This window comes from Alnus glutinosa, chromosome 11 (assembly GCF_958979055.1).
Source record: "Alnus glutinosa chromosome 11, dhAlnGlut1.1, whole genome shotgun sequence".
NCBI lineage: Eukaryota > Viridiplantae > Streptophyta > Magnoliopsida > Fagales > Betulaceae > Alnus > Alnus glutinosa.
In genome coordinates this window covers 25,598,118-25,618,786 of record NC_084896.1, presented here as the reverse complement: position 1 = coordinate 25,618,786, position 20,669 = coordinate 25,598,118, and the positions used below count along the sequence as shown (strand labels likewise).

The 20,669-nt window shown below is 36.3% G+C and overlaps 4 protein-coding genes and 1 pseudogene across 4 annotated transcripts; 3 read left to right on the top strand and 2 right to left on the bottom strand.

Moving 5' to 3' along the window:
- Positions 1 to 4,090: 4,090 nt before the first annotated feature.
- On the top strand, positions 4,091 to 5,065 carry LOC133881293 (phosphatidylinositol 3,4,5-trisphosphate 3-phosphatase and protein-tyrosine-phosphatase PTEN2A-like). Its single transcript, XM_062320219.1, has 2 exons — positions 4,091 to 4,129; positions 4,532 to 5,065. Exons 1-2 carry the CDS (start codon positions 4,091 to 4,093, stop codon positions 5,063 to 5,065), a joined length of 573 nt encoding a protein of 190 aa, XP_062176203.1.
- Positions 5,066 to 7,102: 2,037 nt separating this feature from the next.
- On the bottom strand, positions 7,103 to 8,194 carry LOC133881292 (rust resistance kinase Lr10-like). The gene has a single exon (XM_062320217.1). The coding sequence runs from the start codon at positions 8,132 to 8,134 to the stop codon at positions 7,103 to 7,105; it is 1,032 nt and encodes a 343-aa protein (XP_062176201.1). The 5' UTR covers positions 8,135 to 8,194.
- A 319-nt stretch (positions 8,195 to 8,513) lies between these two features.
- Positions 8,514 to 9,907, bottom strand: LOC133881291 (uncharacterized). Its single transcript, XM_062320216.1, has 3 exons — positions 9,121 to 9,907; positions 8,919 to 9,031; positions 8,514 to 8,531 (listed from the first exon to the last, which is right to left on the bottom strand). The coding sequence occupies exons 1-3, from the start codon at positions 9,905 to 9,907 to the stop codon at positions 8,514 to 8,516; spliced, it is 918 nt and encodes a 305-aa protein (XP_062176200.1).
- A 431-nt stretch (positions 9,908 to 10,338) lies between these two features.
- Positions 10,339 to 11,094, top strand: LOC133881290 (putative RING-H2 finger protein ATL21A). Its single transcript, XM_062320215.1, has one exon. It carries the CDS (start codon positions 10,339 to 10,341, stop codon positions 11,092 to 11,094), a length of 756 nt encoding a protein of 251 aa, XP_062176199.1.
- Positions 11,095 to 11,218: 124 nt separating this feature from the next.
- Positions 11,219 to 12,370, top strand: LOC133882860 (rust resistance kinase Lr10-like; annotated as a pseudogene).
- The last annotated feature ends 8,299 nt before the right edge of the window (positions 12,371 to 20,669 follow it).

The window sequence follows — 20,669 nt, the reverse complement described above, 5'->3', positions numbered from 1 at the left end:
ATTCCAAAAAAAAATTCTATTATCACACCGGGAGGCTCTAGAACTCCCGCATTATAAAACAAATTGTCATGCCAAAGAAAGACATTTTACATTTTTTTTTTTAAAAAAAAACACAAATCTTATTCAATCTCTCCAGAAAAGTACCAAAATCACTTCCCGAAATGCTCTACAATCCTCGGCAGTCAAGCGGTAGGAGCCCAAAACCGCTGCTAGGACCACACAACTTGACCATCAGCCTACGCTGCCTACCAGATCTTGCGTCCGACTTCTGGATCTCCCTCCGGTAATCTCTCACAGCTTGACCATCAGGATACCAAATCTGCTTCTTTCTTTTTTGGGTGTGCACCGCATCAAGAGATAGTCATAAACGGGCCTTTTTTTTTTAGTGCTCTTCACTTTCCTTGAAGGGAACACTGCACCAAGAGATAAGGCGAGACGTGTGGCTCAGTTTCCTTCGGCTTTGTCTCATCACGTCACTGTAGCTGAGGGTGTTTAATAAAAAAGAACTCAGGCCGGCAGGTTTTTTCCTTCTTCTTTTTCTACCTATCTGATTGATCTAGTCTTTTTCCTTTTTTTTTTTTTTTCTCATCAAGAACATGTCCACATCCACTGTACGTCCACACGTTTCCTTTCTTTTTTTGTTTTTGAGGTTTTTTTTTTTTTGGTGCCTAGGTCATTATGATTTTTTTTATTTATAAATATTTGTTAGAAATATGCATTTAAATATATAAAACACTCTAAAAAATAAAAAAATTAACAAATTAACTGAAACTCAAAATAAATTATATAAATTTGATACTAACAATATAATATTAAATTTCAAAGCTATAAAAATTAAAATTAATTATATTTATATTTATATTTATATAAAAAGGCCTCATTTATAATTTTCGCCTAAGGCCCCAGAACATATAAAGCCGGCCCTAGTATCAGCAGTATCAGTATCAGCAGCATAACAGTATCAGCCCCAGTTCATGCATAGCATTATAGCATTGTTTTGTGAGAGTTGTTTTTATGTTATGAGTAGTTTTGCTAGACGTATTAGTATGCATAAGAGTCTTCATGGAAAAGATCTTATGTATATTTCTATCGGATGGTCCATGTGTTAATAGCATACATTGAACTTGAAAGTACATGGATACATGACTACCCAGGTGCGAGTAATGGCATGTCTATGAGTAGGAAGGTTGACTGTTCTTGTTCTTCAGGAAAGACGTGTTAGCATGATTGAGTTTAACTCAAGTGCTCTCATGATCTACTGACGTTAAGGCACGAAGCTGGAATACGATTAGAGATGGTGTTGCGAGTGTTTTGTTGAAGGATGTTATCCTAGTACGGAAAAGTAAGATGCCATGTTCTTTGCTTAAGACCTATGTGTATACGTGATATCTGTGATGGAGTGATCGTGTGCACATATGTCCAAGCGACCGGTGAAAAGTATTATTATAGAGGGGTTTATATGTAGAAACTTCCAAGGAGGGATGTCTGGAACTTCTACATATGTTCACAGCTATATAGTATGTTTTAAATGATTTCTGAATAGTCGGTGTTTGCTACATTAGCTATTGGTAAATTGTAACGATCCACCCCCAATGACACAATACTGTCCGCTTTTGGCTCCCCATATCAGACTTCCCAGGAGGTCACCCATCCTGGGATTGCTCTCGCAGCGGCTCGCTTAACTGCGGAGTTCTGATAGGTTCATTGCCATCACGGCTTTAAAACGCGTTGTGTCATATAGGGTGCAATTGTGACGTCCCACATCGCCTGGGAATGAGGATGTGCTTATATGTATAAATGCACCCTATATGACACAACGCGTTTTAAAGCCGTGATGGCAATGAACCTATCAGAACTCTACAGTTAAGCGAGCCGCTGCGAGAGCAATCCCAGGATGGGTGACCTCCTGGGAAGTCTGGTATGGGGAGCCAAAAGCGGACAGTATTGTGTCATTGGGGGTGGATCATTACAAATGGTATCAGAGCCATTGCCTAGCCTGAGATGGTGGGAGCGTGCACAAGCCCAAGAGGGTTGCCGGCGGGCACTCGCTGGGATGCCAAGAATGGGGTGATCCCATGAGGGTCGCCAGCGAGGACGCTGGGTCCAAAGGGGGGTGATTGTGACGTCCCACATCGCCTGGGAATGAGAATGTGCTTATATGTATAAATGCACCCTTTATGACACAACGCGTTTTAAAGCCGTGATGACAATGAACCTATCAGAACTCCGCAGTTAAGCGAGCCGCTGCGAGAGCAATCCCAGGATGGGTGACCTCCTGGGAAGTCTGATATGGGGAGCCAAAAGCGGACAGTATTTGTGTCATTGGGGGTGGATCGTTACAAATGGTATCAGAGCCATTGCCTAGCCTGAGATGGTGAGAGCGTGCACAAGCCCAAAGAGGGTTGCCGGCGGGCACTCGCTGGGATGCCAAGAATGGGGGGATCCCATGAGGGTCGCCAGCGAGGACGCTGGGTCCCAAGGGGGGGTGATTGTGACGTCCCACATCGCCTGGGAATGAGGATGTGCTTATATGTATAAATGCACCCTTTATGACACAACGCGTTTTAAAGTCGTGATGGCAATGAACCTATCAGAACTCCGCAGTTAAGCGAGCCGCTGCGAGAGCAATCGCAGGATGGGTGACCTCCTGGGAAGTCTGATATGGGGAGCCAAAAGCGGACAGTATTGTGTCATTGGGGGTGGATCGTTACAAAAGACCAATACCCCATTCTTGGGCGCACTAAACCAAAAATCTTCTAGCTACAGACATAATAGAGGTTTATGAAATCCCAAATTGGTCAAAAGAACTCCAAAGCCCCAAAATACAAATGGAATATCATCAGGATGTATTCCAAAGATCTCTAACTAGTTGCTACCAGACAATCAAACAGACCTACTGTGACGACCCGTTTTTATTTTTTATTATTATACAAACATAAAACGAGTCATCGCAGTGGCACGACTACGTGTCGCTCAGCCAACATATGGCACATGCCCCACAACATGTACCTGATAATCAGAGTATAACATACATCTATCTATGCAGCGGAAAACATAAATCTGAATAGCGGAAATTACAACTTATACATCTATCACAAATTAATTACAACAAAGAGCCATTTAACATCTATCTGTTTGAGTCTTATTAACACTATAACAATAATGGCTTAACAAAGAATAAGTGACACAAACGTCACAAGCCATACCAAACCTATAAAATAGTGGACAACCCGTGGTCCGACAATTACAACTGTCGCGGCGAGCTTCAGTCATAATATCCCAAGCACACTGCTACCGACCCATCGACTATACCATAGTACCTGCAGCCAAAGAAACATCATCTACACGGTTGTGGTGGTATCCACATCCGCATAGGTGAAATAGTGAGTTCACCGCCTTAGTATACCTCATACTAAGACCTCAGTGGTATAAGACTAACTGAGTTTTCACAAAGAACCAACCCTTATTTTATTTTTAGTCGTGCGAGCACTATATTAGCCACAATTTATGTAACGATCCACCCCCAATGACACAATACTGTCCACTTTTGGCTCCCCATATCAGACTTCCCAGGAGGTCACCCATCCTGGGATTGCTCTCGCAGAAGCACGCTTAACTGCGGAGTTCTGATAGGTTCATTGCCATCACGGCTTTAAAATGCGTTGTGTCATATAGGGTGCATTTATACATATAAGCACATCCTCATTCCCAGGCGATGTGGGACGTCACAATCACCCCCCCTTGGGACCCAGCGTCCTCGCTGGCGACCCTCATGGGATCCCCCCATTCTTGGCATCCCAGCGAGTGCCCGCCGGCAACCCTCTTTGGGCTTGTGCACGCTCCCACCATCTCAGGCTGGGCAATGGCTCTGATACCATTTGTAACGATCCACCCCCAATGACACAATACTGTCCGCTTTTGGCTCCCCATATCAGACTTCCCAGGAGGTCACCCATCCATCCTGGGATTGCTCTCGCAGCGGCTCGCTTAACTGCGGAGTTCTGATAGGTTCATTGCCATCACGGCTTTAAAACGCGTTGTGTCATATAGGGTGCATTTATACATATAAGCACATCCTCATTCCCAGGCGATGTGGGACGTCACATCTTTGCTTTGCCAGGGGAGCCAGGTCTGACGGAGTTGGCTGGGGACTTCAAAGTCCATTTTCATGACCGTCAAGGAGATTTCTGCTTGTCAGTAATTCGGCTTCGTCCCCAATAGATCACTCTCTTGTTATGCTTTTCAGACATGAAATTGAAATTTATTACTTTTTCTGTGATTTTCAGCTAGTTAAACACCAATGATCTTGACGGATTTGACAAGGTGAAGATCAAACAATTAATATGTGATGATCTGCCCTTACAGCGCTTAGATCCTCGCACTTCAAATATTTTTCTTATTAAGATGTAGCTCTATTAATTCTTAAGAAAGGAGTTTGCTTCTATTCTGTGTCATTGTTTTCTTTGCTTTCTTGGAAATTGGTGATTATTGTACAACATTATTTATTTTTTCTGGTTTATGCTTTCTGTAGAGGAAATTGCCCTCCCCGGGATTTCAGGTTGAGTTTGTGTTGGTAGATTCTAATGGCATTGTTACTACAACACCCAACATTGAAACTGCTGCCAAGAAAACAGATGAAAGCTCGGGCACTCCTCCTGCAACAGTTGATGAGGGTGCATCCAGACCAACCCAAAACAAAGACCTGAAAGGTCATGATAAAGATGCCGTTTTTTCTGATAGTGAGGTGGAGGAAACCGGTTCTTCAAAGAGCAGGCAAGCAGAAGTAGCTTCTGCAGCAGGAGGAACTGTCATCAATACCACCTCCAGTTCTGAGACTAGGACAGATTCAGATCAAATTGCAAGTTTATCTCGTGAGACTGAACATATATCTCTGGGAAACACTGGCTCAACACAGATGCATGTTGATACTGAGCCTAAAAGTGATGTTGGTGATGGAGCTGTATCAGCCCTTGAGGTGCCCAACACAAAAAGTGAATTCAAGGCAATGGCAGCTGATGCTTCTGTTTTTACCTTTGGAGATGATGAGGACTTCGAAAGTGAATAAAATGGTTTAAATTCAGATAATTTGTACATAAAATGGCTTGCTAGTTGTAAATGCATCAATTGCTTATAAGATGGTCATGTTCAATCCATTTGTTCAGTTGGTAATTACCATTATAATGTAACGTCTGGTTCTGGTTCAATCCATTATAATGTAACGTCTGGTTCTGGTTTATTGGATTGTTAAATAAAATATTGGCTTGATGTGAGAATAATTTTTATATTATGGGACTAAAATTAGTGAATTTGTTTTGTAACTTCCAATGAAGGATGAAAAACTATAAGATGTTAATATCCACAGCAAATCTGATGGTTTTAATATCGTGTATATTCCCCTGTTGTGCATCCAAGTTTATGGGTAATAACTAAGCTAAATAGCTCGAGCTAAGAGTTTGGTTTGTTATTAAATAAATCAAGCATAATAGAAATTGAGCACATTTATTCAGTCAAACTCGTATAAATTCGGCTGAACTCGTACAAGGTTATATAAATTTGTATAAAGTTTACTTTTATTATTTTTTTTATGATTACGTTTTTAACATTTACAAAGTTAAAAATGAAATACTTTTGTTAATGTATATGTGTTTTATATATATATAAAATATTTCCTAAATAATATAGGAAATAGGGTTACACTGGAAGATCTTTGTTATTGTTGATTCTAATGGAAGAAAATAGGAGAATAATTGTGAATGCTTCCAAACACAATGTGAGAAACGACTTCGTTGGTGATTTGGTGTGCACGAAAATTGGCAGTCGTAAAAACTTTTGATACAGTCTAACTTTGAAAAAATTTAATTAAGCTACTGGTAAATATCTGCTATGTGGGGAGAAGATCCATTAATCTATAAATAGCTTGGCTTTGTTGATGGCTAGAATGATGGTTAGAGTACGTCCCTTTATAAAAACAAAAAGTTACTACCAAAAGAGGCAACTAAGTTATTTGCCAATAAAGTTGCCTAAGCCTTCCCATCATTTGCTTCTATTGGGAGAAGCTGTTGGTGATTGTCGAAACTAAAGTTCTTTCTAAACCAATTCTCATTTTTCTCCTCCCTTGTAACCTTTTGTCCCTATTTAATTAGAAAAAGAAAAAAGAAAAAAAAATCACATTTTTCTCCCCACTTAAGTACTTAGAACCAACTCTAACATACATAAGCAATAGTTATAGAACATTTAACCCTAATTAAAGTGCAAGGTGTTAAAATTATTTTCACAATAAAGATAAATCATCATGATTGATATTTTATCGTCTTATTAGATGAAATGCCCAATTTCATCACCGACTGTGAATAAAGGTTTATAAGTCACAAAGAATTATGATTTAGATCTTCTATGCATTAATCTCGTAACATATCTAAACCACATATAATTAATGTAACTTATGGATCATATTTATAAAATAAATATCTAATGCCCAATGTTCTTGAAATTCTTAGAAAATAAACAACTTTATCAATAATAAAAATGTTAAACAAAAATTGAGTTTTGGGGCACTATTCCTACTAGATGTGTCATTATATCGAAGCCCTATGAGAAGGAAGTCACTCATATGATCGAAGCTATTCTTGAGGTTTCCGCACACCAATGCCCTTTCATTTACAATTTAGTTTTCGGACAACCTAATATTTGTTTCATTGTATTCTTCCAAAGCTTTGAAAAAACAGTTGCTCGAATTGTTCGTAGTCTTCCACATATTCAAAAACATAAATTTATGAATTGTGACCATGATTATCTCTTAGTGGTAAGGATTAGTATATACAATCCAATATTCCAAACCACAAAGCAACGAATAACTAGTAGATGATGAAGAACAACATCATGACTTCTCAAACTGAAACTCTATTCAATGGTTAAGCATGACGAAATGGAATCCGAACACAAAAAATATGATTTAATAATTATAAGAGTTGTTATCAATCAAAGGAACTCTTATTTACTAAACATAAATATCAAGCATTTTTGTGCTATCAAATACGTACATATTAGAAAACTAATTATTTAGAAGACTAACACATCAATTAATTTGCATTTAAAATTGAGCTCATTGATTTGATTCATGCGATTGAATTGAAGAGCAACTTTGATTCGAATTCTCCGCAGCATCCATTATGGGTCTCCCTGGTGATGATAAGGTAGGCATGGGAGGCATTTGTAAGCATTCAACTTCTCCTTCAAGCATTTCTATGACATTGTTCATTGAAGGGCGATCACTAGGCTTCATCTGTATGCAATATAATGCAACTATGATCATTTTCTTAATGATTTTCTTTTCCTCCTCCCTGGCATCTTCTATTTTTATGTCCTTTCCATTGTGCAATTGGTCATAGGCCCAAGTAGGGAAGTAAATTTGGCTTGAATGCTCTACAAATGCATTAATGTTCTTTCTTCTACTTGCCATTTCCATCAATAACATTCCAAAACTGTAAACATCAGATTTGTAGGAGACGCCTCCAATATTTTTGTAGAATAATTCAGGAGCCATATATCCCAATGTCCCTCTTGCTGCAGTCAAAGAAACAATTTTGTTATTTACTGGATACAATTTTGCAAGGCCAAAGTCAGAAACCTTAGGAGTAATATTCTCATCAAGAAGAATGTTGTGAGGTTTAATATCAAAATGCAAAATTTGCATGTCACATCCTCGATGTAAATATTCAATCCCACGCGCAACTCCTATAGCAATATCATAAATTTTCTTGTAGTTTAGGACATTACTTTCTTCTATCGAAAAAATGTACTTATTCAGAGACCCTTTAGGCATGAATTCATATATAATAGCCCTATTTGACCCTTGAACGCAAAATCCAATAAGCTGCACTATATTAACATGGTGAATCCTCCCAATAGTTGCAACTTCATTTATAAATTCTTCTCCATTGGCTCTGGATTTTCCTAACATCTTTATAGCTACAAGTTGGCCACTCTGAAGTGTTCCCTTATATACAGTGCCATAGCCTCCTTCACCCAATTTGTCCTTGAAACTTTTGGTCATCTTCTTAATTTCTGAGTAAGAGTACCTTCTTGGCAAGAGGTTGTTGTGGGCTTGCAGAAATTCTTCAACAGCATCATACATATATAAATGCCTTCTACGTCCTTTGCGTATTAAAAACGCAATCACACATGGAGTCCCTAATATAGTTATTGGGCTATGGTATTCTCCTGGAAATGAACATCCAAATTACATATTAGAAGAAGACAAATTTATTGTTGCATTGGTGTCAACACCTTTATTTTTAGTTGGAAAAGTTAGTAATAACTTCCAATTAATATCCTTAGTTAATCCTTACAAATAAGTATGGTATTTGTTGTCTTTTTCCAGTAAATTTCATAAATATTTTCATCATATGCACGTTCAAACAATTTTCATGTTTCACGTTCTAAGGAATAATCTGTTAAAAAAATAAAAAATTGAAGAAGATCAAGGGAGAGAAACAAGTTTTTACCAATGATCGTTAGTCCCCGAAAAAAATCTGCAACAGAAAGGAAAATATGAATTAGTTAGCAGATAATTGAACAAAAACTTAAATTCATTAATCAGCTAGCTTAATTGATTTTGTGGATTCTCACTGTTGTTTAGCTACTGAGGTTGGTATATAAACAAGATTTCGATTACGTTACGGAAAAAAGGAAACTTATATTCAATAGAGGAAGCTTGTCTCTCTTAAGAAATTTGATATTTTTCCTTCTCGATCATATTCCTAGCTCATTGTTTTTGAGATCTAAACAAAGCATAAAAGTTTGAGATCAACATTCCGAAACATTTGGTTATATGGTAAATCACAAATTATTTCAAAAATTAAAATTGATAAGAAATAATAAATTTAATCATTCAATTAATATTCTAACAAGTTATTTACCAACTTTGTGTCATCATCCCAACACTCATTCAATTCTTTTCCATTATACAAATCTATATTATCATTCAAACAAATTTTTGAGAGAGAAACCTCACCATTGAGGAGCAACATTCCTGCTTTGACAAAGAAAATAATAACATCAGCTTTTGCAAACTTGGAAATATAAATAAATCACTATAACGATAAGCTACTATAGATATACCCCACTGTCGATCACATTGAACATGATTCGCCTCATCCAAGTAGCAAGAGTCTGTTGATCCGCAGCTTCTTAATTCACACATAACTTGGAGCCATGAAAGCTCAAAACCATATACCAGTGCGTTGTGGACGTCTGAACAGGAAACATGTCGGTCATCATTTCCTGGCCACGATGTCAGAGACATTCCTTCTATTTGGCACGAGTCCTCCACATCCAATGGATTCGTTCTGCCGACTTTGACATATCTATACGTCTTGGAAGAGTTGGAAGAATACTCTGAGTCTGATCCATTACTACTAAAGCAAGTAGAAGTCTCCAAATACAACGGCGAATTCACCCGATTTTCACACATCACGAAAACCACAGTACTCCTTGATATTAGTTCCCTATAATATCTCCCATGTCGTTGTCGTCGTCGTCGATACCGGACATATGAATCCCCAAAACTGAAATTATTGCCGTTTAGAAAATAGCGAGGTATGGATACTTGATCAATACCAGAGTCTACCACCCGGATTGTGTAGTTATCGTAATTGATTTGCCGCACATAGTATTTTCCAGCATATAAGTACAACACAGTATTGTTGTTCTCACATGACAGGGTATAATTTCGGTCGCCGCAGTTTTCTGGATCGTCTTGTAATCGAAACGGATTGCTTATGTTTTGGATATCGCCGCAGGAAGAAGGAGAACAGAGATGACCATCCTCAGCACTGCGAGTTTGATGGACAAGTACAACAACAATCAGGGCATAGAGTCCAGCAGAGAAGGCCATTCTTCCTGTCATTGTGCGTGTGAGAAAGAGAGAGGGGCAAAGTGATCAATTTAAAGTTAAAAACGAAGATGCCAGGTAGCTTTCTTGAGTGTTTGACAAGTTACTGTGCCGACCCCACTAAGCTTCTAGTCCATATTTGGACCATGATGATATTTGCTTAGATACGATACTTGAGGCTGAGAAACCATCCAGTTAAATAATGATTAAATAATTTAATTTATTTATTTTTATTTGGTTAAATTTTTAAGAGAAATGGTGATTTAACATGATGTTAGAACCTCCCACACGTAGAATATTTATTTCTAATGAGGTAAATGAGAAGAACAAAATTCGAATTCAAGACTTTTGCTCTAATACCATATTAAATCACCACTTATTTTAAAATCTTAAACCAATAAAAAGAGATAAATTTAATTATTTAGTCATACATATCAACCACGGAGATGGGTATCTGCTTAGAAATGACAATCTCATATTTCTTCTTGTTTCTGGTTTTTGTCGTAGGCCTTGGAGGAGGCCAAAATGGGTGTGATGAATTTCCGTGTGGAAGCCTTGGCCCAGCCATTCGATTTCCCTTCCGACTAAACAGCCAGCCACATCACTGTGGGTATCCTGGGTTTAATCTATCTTGCACTGATAGAAACGAGATGGTGCTCCAGCTGCCCATTTTTGTGAAATTCTTTGTGAAAAATATTGACTACAAATCTCAGGTGATTGAAGTATACGACCCAGATCATTGCTTTCCAAGACAGCTTCATACACTCAATTTGGCTTCCCCGCCTTTCCGAATTTTGAAACAACACTACCAGTATGACTTTGCCTTATTCAATTGTTCCTCAACAGAAAAACAATCCGACTATGCGATCTCTTGTCTTAGCGGCCCAGGCCACGAAGTTCGTGCCTTCCCTTCGTATAATGATGACATCAGCGATTTGCCCATTGCATCTTGTAAAAAGATGTATAATCTTCGATCAATTTCACAGGGTGTAGTGTTCGGTTATGATAATATTAATCTGCAATTGAAGTGGTCCGGACCAAAGTGCAGACACTGTGAAGAGAAAGGCAAGGGATGTAGATTGAAGAATAATAGCAATGAATCAGAAACGGTGTGCTTCACCAAACATGCAAAAGGTATAATCAATTTCTCCTCAAGTTTCTCTCTTGCTTCAAGCCAATATTGGTTTGGTTATTTACAATGAGAATCTAATTTTGTTAAATCTTTAACAGATGTATTAGCCAAGTTAAAGATTACTGGTGAGTCTCGTCTACTAGAATACTATAGCCACTTTGAAGTTTTTATTATTCGATCGGGAGAAAGAAGTTCTTGTTGATCACTTGCGTACGAATGTTTAACATGCATGCAGGTATCATCTTTGGTTCATTTCTGTCAGTACTGGCGGTCTTTGCTCTCTACCGTGTCTACAGCTCTGACAAAGCAGAAAAAGAAAATCAAGCTAAGATCAAATTGTTTTTGGAGGATTACAAAAATTTCAAGCCCACCAGATACTCGTATGCCGATATGAAGAGGATTACAAATCAATTTACTGAGAGGTTAGGCGAGGGAGCCTATGGAACGATGTTCAAAGGAAAGCTTTCAAATGAAATCTATGTTGCGGTGAAGATGATCTTAAACAGTACTACCACAGAAAATGGGGAAGAATTCATAAATGAAATAGGGACAATAGGCAGGATTCACCATATTAATATAGTTCGCTTGGTTGGCTTTTGTGCTGATGGATTTCAACGAGCTTTAGTTTACGAGTTCTTACCTTATTCACTAGAAAAGTTCATATCTTCAGCAGACACTAAAACTCTTTTCCTTGGTTGGAACAAACTGCAAGACATTGCTATTGGCATAGCAAAAGGAATTGATTATCTTCACCAAGGGTGCGACCAACAAATCCTCCATTTTGATATCAAGCCTCATAACGTTTTGCTAGATGAAAATTTCAATCCAAAAATTTCTGATTTTGGTCTTGCCAAGTTGTGCTCTAAGGATCAAAGTGCAGTGTCCATGATTGCAGCTAGGGGTACCATGGGTTACATCGCACCGGAAGTCTTCTCTAGGAACTTTGGAAATGTTTCTTACAAATCAGATGTCTATAGTTTTGGAATTTTATTGCTTGAAGTAGTTGGAGGGAGGAAAAATGTTGAGTATAAAGTGGAGAACACTAGTCAAGTTTACTTTCCAGAATGGATCTATAATTTCTTAGAACAAAAAGAAGACCTACGAGTCCTTATTGAGGATGATGAAAATATTAAAATTGCAAAAAAACTTGCAATTGTTGGACTTTGATGCATCCAATGGCACCCAATGAGTCGTCCTTCTATGAAAGTTGTCACTCAAATGTTGGAAGGAGGGAATGAATTAACTACGCCTCCTAACCCGTTTGCCTCAACAAATCCCACAAGAATGAATCTAGACCAAAAGTTTGATGTCATCCCAGAACAAGAGTAATGATCATTCCGGTTTCAATCATGTTGTACTCAAGGATTAGAACTATTAATCTTTTCCTTTTCCTTTTCCTTTTCTCTTTTTTTTTTTTTTTTTTTTTTTTTTTTTTTTTTTTTTTTTTCAGTTGGATTTCTTGGGCTGTGAATTATGATATTTACCACTACGTACGCACGTTTGATAGTCACGATTTCTTGCAAAAGAAGAATGTTCTATAAATTCAGTACACATTATGTACTTCTAGCTAGCAAAAAATATTACAATTATGGATTTCATGATCATTTTAACTTTTAATTTTGTTTTTAAAAAATTTAATGTACTTGTAATTTAAAAAAAAAAATGTTTTTAAGTCAAGTAATGTTAGAAATCATATTTTTTATTTCACAATTATCTTACAATTATGATGTGTTAGTCTTAATTAACCTTTAGAATATATATTTTTTTTAGAACAAAACTGATGGTTAATTAAAAATATCAAGTTAACATTGTAGAATATTTGTAGGATAGAAATATAATTTTTAGCATTACTCTTTTAAAAATATTCTATATAAAGTATATACATTATGATAAATTCCAATGAATTAAGCGTATTTAATTGATAGAAAAAAAAAATAGTGCACACGTCGGTCAAAGTTGGACAATATATATTGTTACCTTAGAAATGTATTTGATATAGTGGGTAAATTCTATGCTGTGGGGGAATTTTGCAATAGTTTTACCATATTTTAGTTTTGGATAAATCCGAACATATTTTGAGTTTATTCTTCCAATTGTGTGATAAAATGACATTCTACCTGTGCTAATCGATCTGTTGTAACGAAAGACTAAATACTGCGTGTACTGATATTTTTCTCAAGTTAAAAATACTAATAAATAATTAAAAATATAAAATATTTTTGTTTACTTTTATATCACATTAAAACTCTTTTCAAACCTAAAATAAAAAAAAAATTAAAATAATAACTCCCGAAAACACAAATATTAACAATGATGTACTTGTAAGATCGAACTTCCTCGCTTTTCTTTTATGTCATTTGAGCAAGATTAATTACCATGTACTTGTAAGAATATGATGGAAATATACTCAATTTTCATAGGTGATATATCACATTTTTAATATGCAGTATTTTTCATGCCGTTCGTTTTAAGAAACGGCCTAAATTTACTTAATTTGATAATCTATAATTTTTTGAAAATTGTAGGCCGGGGATCCTTAATTATCCGAAAGGAGTACTCTTCCTTGAATTCTCCTAAAATTAATGTGGCTTTTAAAATCAGCATTAAATACATGATAAATTATTATTAAATTTTGATTTAATTATGATTTTAAAACCACGTCAATTTTAAAATGACACAATAGCACTTGTCAAAACATATAGAACTTGTCCACCATATTTTCCAGCTACCACCTACCACCTGCTTCTTTCATCAACCTTCTCTGTCATGTGGGTTTTGCTCAAGAGTCAAGAACGCATGTTTGGAAGTTTATCTCAATCCAAAGAATCCACGCTTCAAAGCTTCTACATGAAAATTACCGGCCGGTGAATGTAGACCATGAGAAATAAAGGGGAGACGGAACAATTTTGGGTTTGGAAGTTTTTCTTGACTGATCGACTACAATAAATCCAAGAAAGGTAGGTGTCGTAGAACCATGAAAAATAAATGAAATTGATCTCAATACAAGACTAATCGCTTCAAGTCCTCCACATCCAAATTGCTTGTTAAATTCCAGATGCATGGCCCCATGATCATGTCAATTATTTGCATGTGATTATCAATAAACAATGGGGTAGTTGGCCCCATTGTAGCACTGGAGCGAAATATAGGAAATATTTTAGGAATATTTGGACAAAAGTGAATTTGATGGGTAGGAATATTTTAGTACACTTTGGTAGTTTGATGGGTCATATTACTACACTTGAAAATTCAAACAGCTATTCTAAAATCGGTTGTTAGTTCAAGGGGCTTTTTTTTTTTTTTTTTTTTTTTTTAATATTTTTTCCTAAATTTAATAATTAATCAATATTTTACCAGAGGCGTATCCTACAAATCTTTTGTATATAATTTTAGAATGTTATTGATGGAAATAACGGGAACAAGAAAGAACTTAAATGCATCTTCAGAGTATTCAAGCCAAATTTACTTTTCTACTTGGGTTTATGACCATTTGCACAACGGAAAGGACATAGAAATGGAAGATGCCATGGAGGAGAAAAGAAAATAGTGAGGAAGATGGTCATAGTGCTTGGCATTATGGTGCATAGTCTAGTGATGGTCCTTCAATGAACAATGTTGTAGAAATGTTTGAAGGAGGTGTTGTATCCTTACGAATGACTCTCAGAATTGACCATTTCATCGATAACATCACACATTTCTAAATTTTTTAAAAACAAAATTAGCATAACTTTGAACTTTGCATACATGTCCATTAGCATCTAAAGCCAATCCCATCATTGTAACTGGAGAATGAAATGGCCACCCAAGAGACAACAGTTCTAACTCTAGGCTGTCTATAAAACTCCACTTAATTAATGTAAACCCCCTCAAAACCATACGCCAAGACCAAAATTTATGACCTCTTATGGTAACATAATTGTGTACGTGAACCTAGTTATCATTAAAGTCCAACTAACCACATTCTTTTCAGGCATTTTCTCAAACCCCTCACAAGCATATCAATCAATGCACACCCAACGTATACATAAGACCAAAACCTAGGGTGACTTCAAATCTCAAACCATTGTTGTATCATTGTATTCTTCCAAAGCTTTCAAAAAATAGTTGCTCGAGTTGTTCGTTGTCTTCCACATTCAAAAATATGAATTTATGAATTGTAACCATGATTATCCCTAAGTGTCAAGGATTAGTGTAATCCAATATACCAAAGTAAAAAAGTAAACGATAACTAGTGGATAAAGAAGAATAGCACCATAACTTCTCAAACTGAAACTCTATTCAATGGTTAAGCATGAGGAAATAGAATTGGAGCACAAACAAATAATATAATAAGAAGAGTTATCATGAATCAAATGAACTCTAATTTACTATACATAAATATCAAACATCTTTGTGCTATAAAATACACATGAGAAAACTAATTACTTGCTAGACTGACATATCAATTAATTTGCATGTAAAATTGAGCTAATTGATTTGACTCATCTGATTGAATTGACGAGTAACTTTGATTCGAATATTCTCCGGCATTCATTATATGTCTCTCTAGTGATGATAGGGTAGGCATGGGAGGCATTCGTAGGCATTCAACATCTCATTTGAGCATTTCTACGACATTGTTCATGGAAGGGCGATCACTATGCTTCATCTGTATGCACCATAATGCAACTATGATCATCTTCTTAATCATTTTCTTTTCCTCATCTGTGGCATCTTCTATTTTTATGTCTTTTCCATCGTGCAATTGGTCATAGACTCAAGTAGGAAAGTACATTTGGCTTGAATGCTCTACAGTGCACTTATGTTCTTTCTCCTACTCGCTATTTCCATCAATAACATTCTAAAACTACAAACATTAGATTTGTAAGAGACACCTCCAATGTTTTTGTAGAATAGTTCATGAGCCATATATCTTAATGTTCTTCTTGCTACAATCAAAGAAACAATGTTGTTATCTACTGGATACAGTTTCACAAGGCCAAAGTCAGACACTTTGGGAGTAAAATTCTCATAAAAAAAAATGTTGTGAGGCTTGATATCAAAATGCAAAATTTGCATGTCACATCCTTGATGTAAATATTCAATCTCACGAGCAACTCCTATAGAAATATCATATATTTTCTTGTTGCTTAGGACGACACTTTCTTCTGGTGAAAAATTAAATGTACTTTTTTTTCAGAGACCCTTAAGGCATTAATTCATATATAATTAAGAGCCCAGTTTGACCTTTGAACGCAAAAACCAATAAGCTGCACTACATTAACATGGTGAATTCTTCTAATGGTTTCAACTTCATATATAAAATCTTGTCCATTAACTTTGGATTTACCTAACACCTTATAGCTACAAGACGGCCACTTCGACGCGTCCCTTTTATATATAGTGTCATAGTCTCCTTCACCCAATTTGTCCTTAAAACTTCTTCACTCAATTTGTCCTTAAAACTTTTGGTCATCTTCTTAATTTCTAAGAGTACCTTATTGGCATGAGGTTGTTGTGCATTTGTAGAAATTCTTCCACGTACATCATCATACATGGATAAATGCCTTCTATGCCATTTATGTATTAAAAACGCAATCACCCATGCATAGAGTCGGCCGGAGTCCCTAGCTAATACAGTTATTACCATGCTGTCCTCCTGGGCATGCAGGAGCATCCAACTAATTAACTAGAAGAAAACAAACTTATTGTTGCAATATGTTTAAGCCTATTTTTTTTTTAGTTTAAAAAATACCAATTAATCACCTTCCTAAATCCTTGTATTAAGCACGGTATTCGTAAAAAGGAAGAATTTGCACGTACGCTTCTCCCTAGTCCCTACAAAGAAAAAGAAAGATGCATGGAATTTTCGTGAAACCTTCAGATGGCAGTTAGCTCTTGACTGACTAGACCAACCCGCGGAATATTGGAAGCGTATAGTACGTGATGCTTGCTTAGTCAATTATGGCCCCCGGCGAATGAAAAGGCGCCACATGCATAATGAAGGAAAGAGACGCATGTTTAATATCTACCAATTTCAGTCAATTACGCGTATGACCCATTCAAATGCATCTAAGTTTCAAGCATGCAGGAAAATTCATTTTCATGAACCTTTCATGTGTTACAAAAAAACTTTAGAAGCACGTTTCGGCATAAAATATATACATAATTAAAAAAATCATCCTAAAACTTATAAGTTTAATGAAAATATACACATATTGACAAACAATGATTATATATTTTTATATAATATGAGGAGATGCGAGAAAGATAGAGAGACAATCAAGATCGATGAGCTATAGAGCAAAAGAGTGTGTGAGAATAGAAGTTATTTAGGGATGAGATTGAGATTCAGTACATTAATTGTCTGTCTTATTATTTGCAATTTGGGCATGTAAGTGTGAGAGGGCCCTTGTGCAGCCCACTTGCTCTAACAAGTGAGCCCCATCAGGGGCCTTCTCACAATTGCCTGCCCGGGGATGGGAGAGAGAGACAAAAAATGGTTTACGCAGATGAGAAGCGTAAACCATTTTACTCCTTGTGAATGTTATTTTATTTTATTTTTTTCAACTAAAAATATTTTCAAGTTGACCAATATTTTACTTCACACTAAACACTCAAAAATAAGAAAAACTTTTATACCAAAACAAATATGACTTTAGTGACCGAAATTTTCATCGTAAAAAACCGCCAGTGAAATTAATTTAATTTAGAAGCTACACAACTTTGTGAAAACGTTATTAGGTTTCATTATATTTAAAATAAAAACACCCAAAACAAAGAAGTATTTTATTAAAATAAAATAAAACCAACGAACCAATTTATAGCGCTAATATGCCCCCTAATAGTACGCTCATCATATGGGTATTGCTCAAGAATCATCTTTGCAGCAAGTTTCCCAAGATCTTTGTTAGTCCATTACCATGAACGGGCCTGATCGGCCCAATAAACCAACCAATCATGCATATTAATGTTCCATTCTCAGAACAATCCCATATTCCTTGAATCCTGCTCGTACAATGAGTTGAAGACTTTCCAGCCCTCAGAAATCGTTCAGGCCCACATGGGCCACATGGCTACATGTGCATTGGTTCGACACAAACACTGATTTGAGCAAGGGCTAATTTTATCACTTATCTCTTAAACTCGATCTAATCTTGTTGAACCAACTGAAAGCAATTTTTTTTTCTTTTATTTATTTATTTTTTTTTTTTTTATTGTAGTATCTGAGTTCAGTTGTATAAAATTTATATAATTTTTCTGTGATTTTCCACTGGTTAAACACAACGATGACGGAAAATATAAAATTTTTAAACACCAATGATCTTGACGGATTTGACAAGGTGAAGATCAAACAATTAATATGTGATGATCTGCCCTTACAGCGCTTAGATCCTCGCACTTGAAATATTTTTCTTTATAACTATTATTTCTTAAGACAGAGTTTGCTTCTGTTCTGTGTCACACTTTTCTTTGTTTTCTTGGAAATTGGTGATTATTGTACAATATTATTTATTTTTTCTGGTTTATGCTTTTTGTAGAGGAAATTGACTTCCCCGGGATTTCAGGTTGAGGTTGTGTTGGTAGATTCTAATGGCATTGTTACTACAACACCCAACACTGAAACTGCTGCCAAGAAAACAGATCAAAGCTCGGGACTCCTCCTGCAACAGTTGATGAGGGTGCATCCAGACCAACCCAAAACAAAGACCTGAAAGGTCATGATAAAGATCACGTTTTTTCGGATAGTGAGGTGGAGGAAACCGGTTCTTCAAAGAGCAGGCAAGCAGAAGTAGCTTCTGCAGCAGGAGGAACTGTCATCAATACCACCTCCAGTTCTGAGACTAGGATAGATTCAAATCAAATTGCAAGTTTATCTCGTGAGATTGAACATATATCTCTGGGAAACACTGGCTCAACACAGATGCATGTTGATACTGAGCCTAAAAGTGATGCTGGTGGTGGAGCTGTACCAGCCCTTGAGGTGCCCAACACAGAAAGTGAATTCAAGGCAATGGCAGCTGATGCTTCTGTTTTTACCTTTGGAGATGATGAGGACTTCGAAAGTGAATAAAATGGCTTAAATTCAGATAATCTGTACATAAAATGGCTTGCTAGTTGTAAATGCATCAATTACTTATAAGATGGTCATGTTCAATCCATTTGTTTACTTGGTAATGTAACGCGCGTCTGGTTCTGGTGTATTGGATTGTTAAATAAAATATTGGATAGATGTGAGAATAATTTTAATATTATGGGACTAAAATTAGTGATTTTGTTTTGTAAGTTCCAATGAAAGATGAAAAACTATAAGATGTTAATATCCACAACAAATCTGATGTTAATATCCTGTATTGTCCCCTGTTGTGCATCCAAGTTTCTGGGTAAGGCTATAAATAAACTGCCAAATCGCTCGAGCTAAGTGTTTGGTTTGTTTATTAAATAAAGCAAGCGTAATAGAAATTAAGCTCATGTATTGAGTCAAACTTGTATAAATTCGGTTGACTCGTGTAAGATTATATAAATTTGTATAAAGTTCATTTTTATTATTTTTTAACTTTGTAATGATAACGTTTTAAACAATTACAATGTTAAAACTGAATCACTTTTGTTAATGTGTATATATATATATATATATATATATATATATATATATATATATATATATATATTCCTAAATAATATAGGAAATAGGGGATTAAAATGGAGATCTTTGTTACTATTGATTCTAATGGAAAATAATAGGAGAATAATTGTGAGTGCTTCTAAAGACAATGCGAGAAACGGCTCAGTTTGTGATTTGGTGCGCACGAAAATTGGCACTACTAGAAACTTTTGATACAGTCCAACTTTGAAGAAATTGAAGCCACTAGGGGTGAATATCTGCTATGATGGGGAGAAGATCCATTTTGTAAATAGGTTGGCTTTGTTGATAGCTAGAATGATGGTTAGAAATTCCCTTTATAAAAACAAGAAGTTACAACCAAAAGAGGCCGCTACGTTATTTGCCAGTAAAGTTGCATGAGCCTCCCCATCATTTGCTTCCATTGGGGGAAGTTGTTGGTGATTGTTGAAACTAAAGTTCCTTCCAAACCAATTATCATTTTTCTCCTCCCCTGTAATCATTTTTCCCTATTTTAATTGAAAAAAAAAAAATTCACATTTTTCTCCCAATTAAGCACTTAAAATCAACTCTAACATACTTAAGCAATAATTAGAGAACATTCAACCCTAATTAAAGAGCAAGGTGTTACTGTAATGACCCACTCCCAGTGACACAATATTGTTCATTTTTTGCTCCCCCAAACCAGACCTCTCAGGAGGTCACCCATCCTGGTACTACTCTCGCAAAAGCATGCTTAATTGTAGAATTCTGATAGGTTTATGGCTATCGCGACTTTAAAATGCGTTGTGTCAAGAATGATGCGTTTATACATATAAGCACATCCCCATTCTCAGGCGATATGGAGCGTCACAATCACCCCTTTCTGGGACCCAGGGTTCCCGTTGGTGACTCTCATGGAAACACTTCATTCTTGGCGTCCCAGCAAGTGCCTGCTGGTGACCCTTATGGGCTTGTGCACACTCCCCATATCTCAGAATAGGTAATGACTCTGATACCATTTATAACGATCCACCCCTAATGACACAATATTGTCCGCTTTT

Coding starts and splice junctions, on each gene's coding strand:
- LOC133881293 (XM_062320219.1), top strand. CDS start 4,091: ATGTGGGACGTCACATCTTTGCTTTGCCAGGGGAGCCAG. Junction 4,130..4,531: donor TGCTTTGCCAGGGGAGCCAG/GTCTGACGGAGT, acceptor TGCTTTCTGTAG/AGGAAATTGCCCTCCCCGGG.
- LOC133881292 (XM_062320217.1), bottom strand. CDS start 8,134: ATGTATGATGCTGTTGAAGAATTTCTGCAAGCCCACAACAACCTCTTG.
- LOC133881291 (XM_062320216.1), bottom strand. CDS start 9,907: ATGACAGGAAGAATGGCCTTCTCTGCTGGACTCTATGCCCTGATTGTT. Junction 9,032..9,120: donor TCAATGTGATCGACAGTGGG/GTATATCTATAG, acceptor TTGTCAAAGCAG/GAATGTTGCTCCTCAATGGT.
- LOC133881290 (XM_062320215.1), top strand. CDS start 10,339: ATGGGTATCTGCTTAGAAATGACAATCTCATATTTCTTCTTGTTTCTG.